The sequence below is a fragment of the Micromesistius poutassou genome (assembly GCF_964030765.1).
Source record: "Micromesistius poutassou genome assembly, chromosome: 10".
NCBI classification, from domain to species: Eukaryota; Metazoa; Chordata; class Actinopteri; order Gadiformes; family Gadidae; genus Micromesistius; species Micromesistius poutassou.
In genome coordinates, this window is record NC_140280.1 from 1171668 (window position 1) to 1189032 (window position 17365).

General features: G+C 46.9%; 1 protein-coding gene across 2 annotated transcripts; it reads left to right on the plus strand.

The window, feature by feature from the left end:
* Positions 1 to 2849: 2849 nt before the first annotated feature.
* Positions 2850 to 16025, plus strand: LOC311354649 (solute carrier organic anion transporter family member 2A1-like). Of its 2 annotated transcripts, none has more exons than XM_084474467.1 (16): positions 2850 to 2989; positions 3449 to 3543; positions 4698 to 4774; positions 4998 to 5135; positions 5238 to 5400; positions 5560 to 5757; positions 6187 to 6285; positions 7051 to 7181; positions 7455 to 7542; positions 7948 to 8112; positions 9229 to 9421; positions 10457 to 10613; positions 11115 to 11362; positions 12225 to 12290; positions 12951 to 13071; positions 15239 to 16025. In XM_084474467.1, exons 3-16 carry the CDS (start codon positions 4724 to 4726, stop codon positions 15452 to 15454), a joined length of 2034 nt encoding a protein of 677 aa, XP_084330593.1. In that variant the 5' UTR covers positions 2850 to 2989; positions 3449 to 3543; positions 4698 to 4723; the 3' UTR covers positions 15455 to 16025. The 2 variants fall into 2 exon arrangements, with proteins under 2 accessions (XP_084330593.1, XP_084330594.1); XM_084474468.1 differs by having other exon boundaries at positions 2904 to 3051.
* The last annotated feature ends 1340 nt before the right edge of the window (positions 16026 to 17365 follow it).

Here is a 17365-nt window from a genome sequence, read left to right on the forward strand (position 1 = left end):
AAAATCCGTGATGTGTGTTGAGCAAACTGTAGGCTACTATATAACAAATGTTTGTTATGTAGCACTAATAAACTTTTGCGTTTCATACGTCCCAAAAGTCGATATGTTTTCAATATGTTTATTGTGATACCGTTGATGACTTGTACGCCCCAGGGGGTAGCTTAAAGAACCTTTAAGATCTCAGGAGACTAGACAGCGCTGACGAACCGGAACATGAGGATCTAAATGCACATTGAGTAGCCTAGGCCTAATGTAGCCTTCGGCCTATTAATTACTTATTATCACCAATTCAGTTAATTTTTTTAACTAGATACAATTCTGAGGGCCCATGTGTTTAAAGAAGATAGAGGTAGGAACTCATTCATGATGCGTTGAAGGTGGGGGACTATCATATATAAATTATTTAAAAATATTCTGTAATAAATACAAGCAACGAAATGACTAAAGTAAAAATCGTATTTGTAAGGACTGTTTAAGACTTGTGTTGCCTATTTAGAACAATGGGTATAGCCCAATATATGTGTCATTATGGAGCATAAATCCTCAATAATTAACCGCCTTTTTGCTATCAAGACAGGTTGGGCTATTTCATTGTTCATCATAGCTTGTTTGTTATGAAAAAGATTGCGTTAACTGTATGCACTGTTCATTATCTAAGCATCTAGTGGACGATAATAATCGTAATATGGCCAATTATCAATATTACCAAACACTGAGTGGACGTCAGTGGGTTTTGTCATTCAAGTGATGTGTGAGGAAGACTGTAGAATTAAACTGCAGTTTGTGAGGTTGTACTTACAAGGTAAGTACACAGCATGTCCATGTTAATATTACCTTACAAGGTGTGGGTCTCCTTTGCGACATCAGCTATACAACATTTCCTTCTAAGAATAACTATCAAATAAAAATCACTTGTTTGTAATTATCTTAGCGTTTCTTATATGTATGACGTATCCTATACAAATGTAACAATTATTCAGTTAATGTAATCCCACAGTTATGGGCAATTATGAACCGTCTAAGTTCCATACAGTTATTACAGTGTACTGTGGCGAGCGGCACGGGACGGACGAGACGAGACGGGAGACCAGGTTAAGCAGTCAAACAACTCCTGTGCCCCATACACCGCACGACTCCGGGAGTTGTCTTTATTTATACACTATTTGTCACTGTAAAACCGAAAACACGGCACACCCGAACAGCACTCTCACTCATGGTGTTGGACTACAAAACTAAAGTGTCCTAAAACAATCGTCCCAGTATCCTTTGCGGCACCTGGAACACGTCGACCACGCCCACGGTCGCCACAGTATGTTCTTACATTCTTAGTCCTATTAGCCTTATTCCTATGCGGTAATAATAACTGAAATATTTATCCATACTCGCAATATTTCAATTATTATCATTCCCTCAATCACAACGTATTCGTAAGCAGTGGGGTCGGAACTCAAACTCAACAAGTGTATCAACGTAGTGGCTCTTTACCTCAGACACGGTAAGTCATCAGAGGTTTTTGCGCCCTCTGGCGGTATGGGGGGTGTAGACCATTTTCATTCAGGCGTCGCCTGAGGGAAAACTCAAGGTTGAGGGACGTGTTGGTTTGGTGATGATGACACACCCGTGAAAGGAGTAGGTTACACAACACGCTGGTATCCGTGTGCGTCATTTCATCAATGCGACTGATTCTACTTACAGTTACAGAAGAAGACACAGAACCTCACTTTAAATACACGCACCATTTATTATCTAGCCTACATGTGTAGGCCTATATACATTTAAGCCATAAAATAATCAGAGTGGGGAAACGGCAGGGTGGAATGTATTCAGCTTGGATTTGGTAAATTGGTGGAGAAAGTTCAACTGAGTTAAACACGAGGATGCTCTATAAATGGTCCTGAAAAGTGGCCGACGAACAGGGAACCAAACCAAGTGATTGTGTTTTAAATGGGACGATTGACCCATTTAAACAGCTTTAGAATGATTATCGGACTGATCGGTGCACCTGTAAAGTTTTCTCGGAAAGGAAAAGCATTGTGGAGATTTTTGATTATTTTGCTGATGGACGAGTATCTGTTACAGATGTGCCTGCTTACCGATGTTGACCAGAAGGGGGAGACAAGACTCCAGTCTCTTGGAAAGGAATTTACAATCAGTAAGATCTGAAATGTACGGAGGATTAGGGCCATTATATGATATTTTTTCGGAGTATACCGCAAAGTGACTCTCGCTGAATTTGGTTCCTTACAGGTAGCCTGTAATGAAATTGCCGTCTTTAGCCTGTGAGATTAAAGTCAGAATTCCGACTTTATTCCCAGAATTCGGACTTACCTCAGAACTAAAATAAAATGCACTTGTGGCCCAAATGCTCTTCATTAGAAATGGGCATGAATAACTGTAACCTGAGAGAAAGAGTCTGGGAGCTAGAAATCCTCTTCCATAGCTTGCTTCAGCACTACTATCGTCACTATCTATTCAATTCAATTCACGTCTTCGTACGTCCATGATGCTGTTGCTTTGCCTTTGATCCAACAATGGCTTTTATATGTGTTCAAAGTGCTATAATCCCATTTCTCATTAACAACCAACCGTATATTTGTAGGTCAGAGGGAATAAGCAGCTGGTTTATGACAAAGACATTAACCAGCCCACCATAAACCCCCCCACTTTCAGTTAATTTGCTTCCCGAAATCGCCGGCGGTTGCACACAATCGCCGGAACGCACACAGGAGCACCAAGGGGGCGCCAGCCGCCCTCGGAGTCTACGATGACGCAGAGGCGCGCTTGCACAATAAGAGTTTGTCAGTTAGTATTTAGTAATCGAGGGCTTTGCGTTCGGTGTCACCCCCCCCCCTGACTAGTGGGTACTGGCACCAGCCTCGGTTCGCCTCCTCCACGGTGTAAAACAATGCCTGCGGTGACCGCTCCCTCCCTCACGTTCTCACGGCCTCGGGGCAACATGCGGCCAGAGCAACTCTGATGATACCACCAGGTGACAAGGATCGTAGAACTGATCTCATTGTTGGCATGTGTTAACATTCATTTCAACTGCTGGTAGGCCTAATTTATTCCTGTTGTTGCTCACTTTCATTTTGCACTCTGCTCCGTGTGGACGACATTGATTCCTTGCCATTGAAACTGCACGGCCCCCTTTGTCTAACCCTCCACACATGAAAGCTAGTTTGTGTTTCGATTGGATGAAGTCACTCACACAAACACAAGAAACACAAGCACACACACACACACACACACACACACACACACACACACACACACACACACACACACACACACACACACACACACACGCAGACACACGAACACGTGAACACACTCAAACACGCCCACTTAAACACACTTGTGTGATGCGCGGCAAAGGGAAAGTTGTATAGTAAAAGTGCTCTCTCTCTCTCCTCTTCTTGGAATTTGGGGGAGAGATTTTGGGAAGTAGCCCCGCTGTCCATATCTCAGTGTAGTTTGAAAGTCCTCAGCAGAAGCTCCCCACCACAACTACGTCGGTGTGCTGACAGAAGCTCCAGCCACACAGTGAGTTGAACTCGTTTATTTTTAATTCAGGACTTCAGACTCATTGGGTGGGTTAATGTTTGCCAGCTGCTCATTTGTTACCCTGCACATTAAAAAGAGAAAAGCAAGTCTATGTGTTAATACTACAAACGTTTAACTGCAAAAGGCATCAGATTGGGTGCACACGTTCACATTTTGACATTACAACATGAAAAGATAAGAATGCATGCATGCATGTTGTTTTATTGTTCATGTCAGCATGAGGGAGGAAGAAGAGACGGTGTCTTCTTAACTCTAGTATAAACTAGAGTGTAAACTAACAGAAAACGCGTTTTTTTTTGAAGTCCTTCATGGTTGGTCTGTGAACCGTATCAGCAGTTGTTTCTGTTGAAAGCTTTGGTTAAAGGTAAATACCGAGCTGGACGATCTAAATGCTCTGGCCCTTTGGCCTTTATGATATGACATTAGCATTTTCAAAATGCAAATGGTTTTGGTAATAGATGTGTCAGTGGAGCTAGGAGAACCTATAGTATCCTCTATGGGCAGAAACATTATTTCAAAATCCCACATGTTGTTTTCCTTGTCGACTCGGCACGTGAGTTCCCGATGCTGTGCATGATTAGGTCCCCTCATTATGTCCTTAATTGAAAACAAGCCGTGGCTGACTGCATTCAGATATTTAAGTTGCAACTTAAACAACTTGATTAGCCTCTCATCTCATTCCAGTTCTAGCTTTCATAAAATGAACTACTAGCGCTTGTCGCTACGGACCGTGCTACTAGGTGACTGCCGCGCTCCACTCAGGTGACCTCTATTGGGCTCCTCCAGACAAAAGATGCAGGGGGTGATGTTACAAATCCAGTTTATTCTAAAGGGTTGATAATGATACATGGCCTGGAGACAGTTGTTGGCATCCCGGAGGACTCTGGTGAACACGCCATTACTGACGTCAACCATCTTCTTGTAACTACAAGAAATTCTGATATTTACTAGTTTGTGGGATTGTAAATGTTTTGCGACAACAAACCTTTCGAATTGACTTGTTTTCATCAACACACCACCCTCAAGTAATGTACAGAGTGCAGAATAATTTGGTGATCTTTGAATGAGTGAGAGCCGATGTTTGGTTTTGTTTGGTTATGGTCTGTAACTCTGGTCTGAACGCTGTTCTGCAGCACATGTCCCTCAGTGATCTACCAACATGACAACCAACCCAACGCCCAGGTGCTGGAACCCTTTCACAAGCATCAAGGTAAGAGTCTCAACGCTCCATTACATCTTACCGGATGTTTCTGAGGCATTTGTGTCTTGTATCCATCTCATCATAGTTTCAAGTGCTTAGTTGTGCTATGAGGAAACAGTGGCAATTTTTTTTTTTTTTTTTAGGCTTTGTACAGAAAATGTTTGTTCCCTAGAGTCTGCATCCTTCCCTCTAAACCCTCTTCCTTTTTTTTCTATCCATCTGTGTCTTCTAGTTTTTTGTATTCTGTCAGGGTCTCCTGCAGCTGGCCCAGCTGATGGTGTCAGGCTGTCTGAAGAGCTCCATCTCCACCATCGAGAGACGCTATGGGTTCACCAGCCAGAAGATGGGCCTCCTGGTGTCCTTCAACGAGGTGGGTGCCCCCCCTCCCCCCCCTCCCTCCCCTATGGACAGACCACAGGCAGGGGTCTGGGCCCTAAGGGGGTGGCCCTAATGGACGTGTCTCTGCTTTAAGGTGGGGAACGTGATTCTCATCATGTTTGTGAGTTTCCTCGGGAGCCGAGTGCACCGGCCGCGTCTGATCGGTGCCGGGGCGCTGCTGGCCAGCGTGTCCTCGCTGATCATCGCCCTGCCTCACTTCCTGAGCCGGCCGTACCAGTTCGCGGCGCATGGTGTCTGTGAGTGTTCCTCATCGCAAGCACGCCTGCGACTCAAGGCTCGCTACACCCACCAGCGCTACGAAGAAAAAAAAACACAACACAACATGCGAGACATACATGCGCACACGCGCACATTCTTTGACCGCACCTTTCCCTTTTTTGTTTTGATTCACACAGCCATGAACGCAAGCCTCTGCCAATCACAAAGCTCCATCGACCCCTGCGTGCACAACGAGGGCCCCAGCCAGCAGGGGGTCTTCCCCGTGATGCTCCTGGGCCAGCTGCTGCTGGGGATCTCCACGGTTCCCATCCAGCCCTTCGGGATGTCCTACGTGGACGACTACGCCAGCCGGAGGAACTCCCCGCTCTACATCGGTACTTTGGGATGCGGTGACCTCATTGCGTGACAGTAAACAAGACGGAACTGTAGTCCTCATCACATGAGTACCGTAAGACGAGTCAAAAGCAGAATAGAATGGATTCCTTTCATAGTCGGAATTGGGTACTGACCGCACACGACTCGATCTGACTCTAGTTTCACAAACCAACGCGCCGTGACCCTGCCCCCCCCCCCCCCCCCCCCCCCGGTGTCCAGCCCGGGCTCGGGGGGCAATCTCCCCCCCCAGATGTTCTGCTGTACTTACTTTAGTGGTTCTGCTGGATCCCAGATTAGTCTGATTAGTCAACTGCTGATGCGATTTCCCCCAGAACCGGAGGGTGGTCTGGTGGCTTTGGTCTGCTAATAACTGGTGTGTGGTCGGAGCCATGTCCTGATTGGCTGCTTCCTGCCCCGTCTCCCTGCAGGGATCCTCCTGGCCGTGACGTCATTAGGCCCCGCTGTCGGCTTCATGATGGGCTCCTTCACGCTGCGCTTCTACGTGGACTTTGACAAGACACGCACAGGTGAGTGATTATAATTATTACAATTAATAATCATCAATAGTTACCAATTTGAGGGACAGAACATTCATGCAATGCATCCAGAAATGTTAATTCCCAACTTTTTTTGCAATTCATGCAAAAGTCCTGCACTATAAGTAAGTGAAATTGACACAACCTTGGAAGGGATTCAAAGAACTGCTGTTCCTCCTGTAAACTTAACAACGAAGTTTCACAGGCTTAAAAACATTCAGCCGAGCGAACCAAACTTGTTTGTTGAGTTGTTATGCAAGGTGTGATTAAGGAAATACACAAATTAAAATCCCCTTCTAAAAGCTTCGTCCTTTGCTTCGTCCTAGTTCTCTTCGTTAGGATATCTATGCCGTGTCTTCTCATAAGTTCTCCCTTAAAGGTGTAATATTATACCACTCACACCTGGTGGTATAATATGTCACCTTTTAATATAGTATTAGGAAGGCTGGGTCAGAGATAGGAACTGTAGAATATTGGTGTATTTTAGTGTCTCTCTTTCCTCACATTTCTTCCGTCTATGAACAGGCCAGTGCCTCTCCCACTGATATCAGGTGTTATTTATAACATTCCTCCATTTGTTATGTCCCAACAGGGACGAACCAACCCGGTCGTCCTTGTTGACAAGGAACTCTCAACCATGTCCTGTTGATGGGGGCCATCACCTCCCCCATCAACAAGCCGTAATATCCCTCCTTCAATCTCATCGGGCTGATGCTCGTCTCGGCTCCCCCCCCCGCTCTGCTCTCTGCTCTCCAGGTCACATCGGGATCAACTCCAAGGATCTGCGCTGGGTCGGCGCCTGGTGGCTGGGCTTCCTGATTGCGTCCTGCCTCCTATTCCTCACCTCTCTGCCCTACTTCTTCTTCCCTCGGACCATGGCCCAAGAGGTATGACCGCTCCCAAACCGCCACCGCCGTACTTCTTCTTTCCCTCGAAACCAGGGCCCCCGACGAGAGGTATGACCACGCTCCCAGTCACCGTGGTGACACACACCCGATGCTCAGATTCACACCAGTGGCTTTGGTTTATTTTACGCACGAGATTACAAGATTCCAGAAAGAAAAGGAATCCAAAACATTTACGCTTCGAGGCTTTTTTCCACAGCTAACAACACGTCCTGCTTTAATCCCGGAGGTGTTTTTTATTCCGATTTTTCCCAGTCTGTTGCTCCCGGGGAGGAGGCCAAATCAAAGGAAGAGAAGCAGCCGGAACCGGTCCAGACCGCCTCCCTCAAGCAGTTCCTCAAAAGTAAGAGCTGTTTGTGTGACACCGGCGTGTCGCTGTAGGAGCCGCGCTATGGCGTCACAGCGGCTGAACTTCAGGTGGCCCCGTTCCACAGTAACCCAATCCAGAACCGGATCCAAGGTAATTCAACCAATCGTGACGACGCGGTGGCAAGAGGACGCGTTTAAAATCCCCCACGCCTCGGTTATTTTCCCAGGGGGATATATATTTTCACGAACACTGTGTCCCGATTGGGCGAAATACCTTGGATCCGGTGGCACACTCCTCAGTCAGGTTACTCAAATTCGGCCAAGTACAGACGTGTAGACCGGAGGGTTTAAGGAAAGAAAAAAGTCTTTCTTCTGTGAATATTGTTCGGGTAACTACCATTCTTTCCCCCCCCCCCCCCCCCCTCCCCCCTCCCTCCAGGTTTTCCAAGGATCTTCCTGAGGACCCTGCAGAACCCCGTGTTCATGCTGATGTGCCTGGGCCAGGTGTCGTGCGCCGGCGTCATCGTGGGGGTCGTCACCTTCCTGGCGAAGTTCATGGAGCGTCAGTTCAACCTGACCGCCGCCTACGCCACCATGTTGATAGGCGAGTGAGCTGGACCCGCCCCTGGCTGCCCCGCCCCGCCCTCACCCCCCTCCTCCACGGCCACACCGACGTCCCAGGACCAGAGAGATACAGGACCAGAGAGATACAGGAGGAGAGAGATACAGGAGGAGAGAGATACAGGAGGAGAGAGATACAGGAGGAGACAGACAGGACCAGAGAGATACAGGACCAGAGAGATACAGGAGGAGAGAGATACAGGAGGAGAGAGATACAGGAGGAGAGAGATACAGGAGGAGAGAGATACAGGAGGAGAGAGATACAGGAGGAGAGAGATACAGGAGGAGAGAGATACAGGAGGAGAGAGATACAGGACCAGAGAGAGATACAGGAGGAGAGAGATACAGGAGGAGAGAGATACAGGAGGAGAGAGATACAGGAGGAGAGAGATACAGGACCAGAGAGAGATACAGGAGGAGAGAGATACAGGAGGAGAGAGATACAGGAGGAGAGAGATACAGGACCAGAGAGATACACAGGAGGAGAGAGATACAGGACCAGAGAGATACACAGGAGGAGAGAGATACAGGAGGAGAGACAGACAGGACCAGAGAGACACAGGACCAGAGAGATACAGGACCAGAGATACAGGACCAGAGATACAGAGGACCAGAGATACAGGACCAGAGATACAGGACCAGAGAGATACAGGACCAGAGATAAAGGGCTGAACTGATAGCTAGCGCTTCTCGGACTCATCTCGCTGGTGGCCACAAAAATAGAATCAAATAGAATCGCTGCTTGGTTAACAAAAGTAGAATCAGTAGAATCAGCCAGTGGGTGAATCTTTGTCTCCTGTTTGCGGCCTTGCGTTACGCACACATTTGATCCTTCGGGTGGCTTGAAAGGTGATTTTTATTTTTATTTTTATTATTTTTATTTTTTAATCACTAGATTTAAAGGATATTGAATAAAGCAAAATTCACTTTGATAAGTATTGTCAGGCATCAACCACGTCTAATATATATACACCACGTCGTAACGTGATGAGGATATGCCGAATTATTACACAATGGAAACATAAAGAAGGCCATGCTAATGGCTAATGTAGCCTGTTGCTACCATGCTAATGGCTACCGGCTGCGCGTGTCTCTGCAGGCGCGGTCCACATGCCCGTGTGCGTGGCGGCCATCGTCATCGGCGGGGCGGTGATGCGCCGGCTGGACCTGTCCCGCGGCGGGGCGGCCCGCTGGTGCTCCGTGGCCATGCTCTGCACCCTGCTCTGCTCCGCCCCGCTGCTCTTCATCGGCTGCCCCACGCAGCGCGTGGCCGGCGTCTACCCCGTCAGCAGGTACCGGTTCTACGGTTCTACGTTCTGCGTTCTACGGTTCCCCAGCGCCCTCGCTCTCGTTGAGTCCTGAGTCCTGACACTGATTGAAGGGGACACATCGCGCCACCTGGTGGTGGTGTGAGTGTGATCGGCCGTCACAAGCCGCTTTGAAAATCACAGGAGGGCGTGTCCAACCTAGACGTACGCCGCTGGACGGATCAGTCCACCAGCCGCCCGCCCAGTGTGACCGGAGCAAACGCTGCTCGTCTATCCGTCACACGTCTAGGGTGGACACGCCCACTGGTGATACACACCTGGTGGGGTAATATGTCACCTTTTAACAGTCTGTGCTGTGTTTACCGAGCTGGTGTGCCCGCCATGCCCGGGTGCGTAAGGACAGCAGAGCCACTGTGAGCTTTGTGAGAGACGCCCCCCGTTGTTCGGTCGATGACCTCTCTGTGGTCATCGTAGAGTCTGGGGCAGAGTTCAGGAAGTCAAAGGAACTTCCCCTGTCTCTGGGGGAAGTTCAACCAGATTGATTGGTTAAAACGGTACTCTCTGGTATAGACTGCACTAGGACTGAGGTTTTTACATAAGAATAAGACTATATGAATATGTATGATAGGTGTAAGCCATAGGTGTATGTTTCGAAGCGACAAGCAAAAGAGTTTCACCTCCACAAATAATAATAATAATAATAGCCATGTTGCTCTACTAACTCTTAACTAACTATAGAACTGCCTAACAATCAATAACCAACCAACCAACCAAGTCCAATGAATGAATAAATGTCTAGACGTGGACTATACCTCTGCGTTCAGTAGTCATCTACGCTCTCTGTCAGATCTCTAGTCTAACCATACCCCCAGGAACCTGGTAGCATGCATGCCCGTTGCATTTCGTATCCGATGTAGTTTGTGTATCTGTGGTCCCATGGACCTCCGTCGAGCTGCGTTTTGACTGCGTGTGTCGATGGCGTGTATTTGTATTTGCGGTCTGCGTGGACGTGACCTTGTTGTACCTCGGTTTTGTGCGTTTTCCGTGCAACGTGCGCAGCGACGAGAACGGGACGGCGTGCAGCAGCAGATGCGCGTGTCCCCAGGACCTGTTCAACCCCGTGTGCGCCTCTGACGGCACAGAGTTCCGGTCCCCCTGCCACGCCGGCTGTACCGACATGTGGATGATCAGCGAAAATCGAAGGATGAAAGTCCAGGTAGGAACCGTCGCGGGTCCTCTGGGGAGGGTCTGAGCTGGGGAGGGTTGGGTGGGTTCAGTGCGGCCACAGCCTTGTGATGAAGACAGCTGGTTTAGAGCGGAAGGCTCTCTTTAATCCGAGGGATGAGGTCACCAAGACTCGTAGCGCCAGCTTTGACTCATCGCTCCGATTCATAACCACTCTTCATGTGTCTGGCAGCTCATCTGGGTGTTTTAGCCTAGAATAACAAATGGATAAAACGATTTTAAATCACTAAAAGCTTGTTTAATTTCATGTTTGTATTTTGTTCTTTGACATACCGTAGACATACACCCTGTAATAGTGATCTGTAGACATGCACCCTGTAATAGTGATCTGTAGACATACACCCTGTAATAGTGATCTGTAGATATACACCCTGTAATAGTGATCTGTAGATATACACCCTGTAATAGTGATTTGCCAAACAAATGGCCGATGTCCAGTTGAACTCAAGTGTCTCTCCGCTGAACTCCACAGAACTACACCTCTTGTGGCTGCGTGGCCGGTGGCGGAGGTGGAGGAGGAGGAGGAGGAGGAGGTGGTGGTGGTGGAGGAGGTGGTGGTGGTGGAGGAGGAGGTGGTGGAGGTGGTGGTGGTGGCTACGTGCTGCCCGGGACATGTGGCAGTCGCTGCTCCCACCTCCTGGTGGTCTTCATGGTGATGTCGGCTCTCACCTGCTTCATCGGTCCCACCTGCAAAGCCCCCTGCTTCTCCACCATCCTCAGGTACACACACCGTAACACACACCGTAACACACACCGTAACACACACCGTAACACACACCATAACACACACCGTAACACACACCATAACACACCCACAACACACACCATAACACACACCGTAACACACACCGTAACACACACCGTAACACACACCATAACACACACCGTAACACACACCATAACACACCATAACACACACCATAACACACACCGTAACACACACCGTAACACACACCATAACACACACCGTAACACACACCATAACACACACCATAACACACACCGTAACACACACCATAACACACACGTAACACACACCGTAACACACACCGTAACACACACCGTAACACACACCATTACACACACCATAACACACACCGTAACACACACCATAACACACCTGTAATACACACCATAACACACCTGTAATACACACACCGTAACACACACCATAACACACACCGTAACACACACCATAACACACACGTAACACACACCGTAACACACACCATAACACACACCGAAACACACACCATAACACACCTGTAATACACACCATAACACACCTGTAATACACACCATAACACACCTGTAATACACACCATAACACACCTGTAACACACTGCGTGTGCGTGTGCACGTGCGTGCGTGTGTGTGTGTGTGGAAGAAGTGTATGGGAGTGTATAATTCTGACACATTTACAGAAGTATTTATACAGTGTCGTGTCCCGGCCAAAGATTCTATACGGACGTACTTTTTCTTGAGCCCCACTTTATCAACACAACTCTGTCCTGTTCGTGCTGTGGACGGTCATGTCTTGGTTCTTCTTATCGATGTTGTGTTGCTGTGTGTCCCTGAACAGGTCTGTGCCTCCGGAGGACAAGTCCTTTGCGGGTCGGGGTGTGCTACATGCTGTTCAGGGTCTTAGGTAAACCACGAGACGACGGTCTGCATCTAGAACAGGGGTGTCAAACTGAAACTGGGACAGTGGGCCAAAACTGAAAAAAAAACTGGGCCAAAAAGTTGCGGGCCAATTGCATTGCTTTAAATTGGGGACATTACATTGTAACGGGGTCCGGGGGCGGAATTTTTGACGGGGGGGGGGGTGGGGGGGGGAGGTAGGAATTACTTGCTGACGGAGTTGTTGAGGGGGGGGGGGGGGGTGGTGGGGGTACGGGATTACGGGCTGCGGGAGTTACCGCACCAGGGTTACCGCGCCGAGACGCGCGTTAATGCTGAAATGCGATATGCCGGTGGGCCAGTTCTGATAGATATTAGATATTATCTGGCGGGCTGGAATTAAATCCACTGACACAAAGTGAGCCTCTCTGGTTGCTCTGCTTGTCGTGGGACTCTGGAAAACCCATCTGCTAACAATCCTCTCTGTTGGGGGTTCACTTTTCACCAACAACAACTTGAAACACATTGAATAGATCGCTGGTGTAATTATTTTGTTTAGTTGGCAGAATTCTTTCATTCCTTCTTCCATTGTCTGTCTGTCTGTCTGTCTGTCTGTCTGTCTGTCTGTCTGTCTGTCTGTGTGTTGTGTCTGTGTGTCTTGTCTGTCTGTCTGTCTGTCTGTCTGCAGCCTTCTTGCCAACGCCAGTTATTTATGGAAGTGTCATAGACAGCAGCTGCATTCTGTGGGGAAGGAAGTGTGGAAAGAAGACTTCCTGTCAGTACTACGACCTGGACTCCTTCAGACACAGGCGAGTCCCTCTTCTTTTTTTCTTTTTTTTTTTTTTTTAACATTTATTTAACTAGGTCAAATTTGAATTCTCAATGAGATTTAAAATCTCTTTTCCAAGAGATAACGTGGCCGAGAAGGCAGCATAAAACAAACAAATATATTTAGTTTCATGCAAACAAAAAACACACAACAAAAAAAATACACAGTATGAAGACAGATTTGGGACTTCATAGTGAATGAATTAGACACAGGACCAATGTCCAATGCTACCATTATTCTAGAACCTTTAGGCTGGGTTGCACCAACATGGATTAACTCTTAAACTGGATTAATCAAGGTTTAACTGTTAACCGTGTTGCACCAAACTTTAAACCTAGTTTAAACTTAGTTTCGTATTAATCCTGGTTATATTAAACCCTTTGGTAATCTCAGTTTAAACTCCATTTAAACTGAGATTAAATTGAAGTCTGTTGCACCATGCGTCATTTTAAACCTATTCTTAACCCGGTTTAACGGTTATATTTAAACCACCTCTGGAGGAGGTTTATGTTAGGTTTATCACTATCGCTTTCTTGACAACCTGGCTGTATATCTTCTCTGAATGGGGTTTAGAGGAAAGAGTTAATCGCAGGAAAATTAGAGATATAGGTTAAAGCCAATTTCATTTCATGAAAATAGTTTTCACAGCTGCGGGATCATATCGATGGTTTTCTTTGACCTGAGCTACCATGTTGGGGCAGCCCAGCTAGAGGGTCCGTAACCAGTGGTGGTGGTCCTCCGCCAGTTTGAAACATCTTCTCTCTTCTGCCGCGTCCTTTTTTATTTTATTTTATTTAACCTTTATTTATCCAGGTGAGTCCCATTGAGACCTTTAGCCTCTTTTTCAAGGGAGCCCTGAGAAAAAAAACGAGAGCGCTGGTGAATATATTGTGGTCCATCTTTATCAAGCCGGAATCCGTCATCGCAGACACTGAACACAAACTAATCCTGTTTTAATCCTTGTTTAAACTAGTTTATCTAAACCAGGGTTAAAACTAAGATGTGCAACGCATCTCTGATTAATTATAAACCAGTTTAAACCTAAATTTACTAACCCTAGATTAACCCTTAAACCAGGATTAATAATAATAATTAATCCATGTTGGTGCAACCCAGCCTTAGTCATGAGCAGGGGCGTAGCACCAAATTCTGGGCCCTATGTACACAAAGTCCTGATGGGGTTGTCTCTGTTCGTTTTAGCAACGATAACGGCGTTAAGAATAAGGGTTTCATCTTGTGTGTTTAAACATTTGCGCTCACCTTTCTTAGAAAATAAGTTACCTGACTTCCTCAATTGTGTCTTCTCTTCCCCGTCTTTCTTCACCTTTCTCTTCTGAGAGCCAGACTTCGATTTATTTAACTGTGGCTGTGACACATCGCCGCATGACATTTAGTTACGTTATTAAACTATCTGAGCAACAATCAAAAAAATACTAAAAAAAAGTTTTTAATTTTTTCCAAATTTCCCTTGGGCCCCACTCTGCCTGCCCCCCCCCCCAGCCTGTCCCACTTACACCCGCAGTCTGTCAGCCTTGGTCATGAGCCAAAGGCATCAAATGAAATGAATTCTGATCATTTCCAGCCTTTCTGAAGGGTGCTCCAGCAGAGGGGGCAGCATCTGGAGAAGCTTTTTCCCAGCTCAGTGCGAGCACTCAGAACAGACCAGAGGGCCAAACACCTTGCGAGTTCAGGCTGTAGTGGACGTGGAGCCTTAAGGAGATATGAACACAAGGACTAGGGACTAGTCACAAGGAGAGTTTTAATTATAAAACTCCACCAATGGGTTTGCCTGTGCGTACGTGCAGAGATGGCCAATCAGACTTTGCATATAAGGGGACAATTTGTGTGGGTGGGTACGATTTTTTTACGAACAGTGGACAAATTGCAAGGTACAATGAAACGCAGTGTTTCTTGTGACTGCAAACATTGTTTGCAGTCATTGGTTTTTGTCATTACAAATGACATGTTTTATGTCAATCACTAGCAGATAATGGCTGTATTCCTCCCCCCCTCTGACTCACACCGACTCACCACATCCTACTGACCTCAGATTCATTGCATATTAGTCGATCAGTAAGTATGCGTTTTTAAAAAGAGCAGCTGTGTTGATCATCTCTCCCCCTCTGCTCTCTGTTTTGTTCCTTCAGGTTCTTCAGCCTGCTCACTCTGTTCCTGTGCCTGGCTCTCTTCTGCTTCTCGATGACCATCCTGGTGCTCCGGAAGGCAGGCACGACGTCTGGAGAACGAAGCGAGGAAGTGAAAGAGAATACAAGCTCTTGAGCTCCACTGACGGAGCGCCGCGCAACGGCAAGGCCGGGCTGACCGTAGTGGAGGAGGGGGGGGACGCGGGGCAGATGAGCTGAGCTGACGGTGTGTGTGTGTGTGTGTGTGTGTGTGTGTGTGTGTGTGTGGTGTGTGTGTGTGTGTGTGTGTGTGTGTGTGTGTGTGTGTGTGTGTGTGTGTGTGTGTGTGTGTGTGATGGGACAGAATATTCGATTATTCGTTCCCGAGGGTCAAAGCCGATTTTTAACATTTGGGCCGTTGACTTTTTTTTCCCCATTCAAAGAATTAACGGACGGAACTAATGTTGGTTCTGTAGAACTATTCGTTTTTTTTATTATTATTAATCAGAAAAACAATATACACAAGCATAAATATTAATATATATGCATACAACACAAACACTGATCCGATCAATAATCGATTATTCGTTCATACCACCCACTGATTATTCGACCATGAAAAATTTGAGTTATTCACATCGTGTGTGTGTGTGTGTGTGTGTGTGTGTGTGTGTGTGTGTGTGTGTGTGTGTGTGTGTGTGTGTGTGTGTGTGTGTGGTTCTTTCAAAGCTTCAAAGACTGTGTCCTTCTGTTATTCCAGCCTTGGCTGTTGTTTTTTGCGTTTGACTTTAAATCTCCTGAATACATCGGAGTCTGTGGTGTCGTGGCCTTTTCTTCATTATAGAGAAAATACTTTGGGGTGGCCTTGGTTGGGTTTCATTATCGCAAACTCTTTCAACTGAAGTAATGGAGGTCATTTGTACAGTATTTCGTTGGAAATCATTGGCAACAACTAGCAACAATGTTTCACGGTTCAAGAGTTTCCGGTGGCAAGAATCTGACCACGCCGTGTCCTCTCATTCACTCTGTGCTCTCATTCTTCTGAATTTCCTGTCCATTCCCGGAACATTCACTGAAAGTAGTTTAGTTTTTTGAGACTTTGAGTCTCAAACTACTACATGTTAGGATTAACTTTTACATTAAGCATTATAGCACATTATGCTATTATTGCCATTATGGTGACGGAAACTTGTAGAGGCGTCTTCTGCATTCGACAGAACTACAATAAAGTTAGTAGTTCTCAATCGGATCTCTTCAAAACACACGGTTCTTTCCATGGGTGTGTGACCCATGACCTGATGCAGGTTTAAACCAACTCTTATGGTTCACATTGGGTACCTCGTTCATTTCCACCATAGTTGTTTGTATTAGAAAAGCATTCTCTCCATCTTACTAAAAAAGTAATCATTGTAATCACGATGGAGGTAATGTTTTCATCCGCGTCTCCATGTCTCCGGACACCATCAAAAAGTAACGCACGGATTATCACCGCCTCTGGTGGTCGTTGGCCAGCAGGACAGCAGATCTAACGATCAAAACAACCCTGCCGAGACGCGTTCAGGTCAACGGTTCCGTGTGGCCTCGTGCCGATCGGCGATCTGTTGGCCTTGGCTCGGGAAGCGGATTGGATTCGTTGTGACCCCACATGAGGGCTGGCGGGCCGGACGGACGGTGCACATCTGTTTCCTTCCCCTCCGTACTCTCGCTTTCGCATTCCGCTGGCACAACACACAAGTTCTTTATATGGAAGAAGACTCAACGGTCCAATCACTGCACAGAGAAAGTGTGTGTCCTGCCAAGGTTCGCACACGCACGTTGAAACGCATTTGCATTCTTACTGTCAGTGGAGGAAGGCCAGAGGTATGTTAAACAAGTGCTACAGACGTTCGAGCTGGAGCATTGTCCAAACATCACGGGTAACAACTGGAGGAAAGAGAACATTGTAACTGTGGCTCAAGTTTCGACATGACAACATCTGTGAAGCATATGAGTAACGTGGGAATATCCCGCGTTGGGAGAGCCAAGAGTAAGAGGTATTGCGGGAACAAATAAAACCGCCGGTATCAAACAATCAGTGGAATAGAAAGTTTGAGGGCCTCAAGTGTAGCAACAGGATGTTGCGCTATAAATAAACATCATTTATGTTATCCA

Excerpts from the sequence above, each read along its gene's own strand:
- LOC311354649 (XM_084474467.1), top strand. The coding sequence starts at position 4,724 with ATGACAACCAACCCAACGCCCAGGTGCTGGAACCCTTTCACAAGCATC. Across the intron at positions 5,401-5,559 it reads GTTCGCGGCGCATGGTGTCT|CCATGAACGCAAGCCTCTGC; the intron begins GTGAGTGTTCCT and ends TGATTCACACAG. Across the intron at positions 7,543-7,947 it reads CCTCAAGCAGTTCCTCAAAA|GTTTTCCAAGGATCTTCCTG; the intron begins GTAAGAGCTGTT and ends CCCTCCCTCCAG.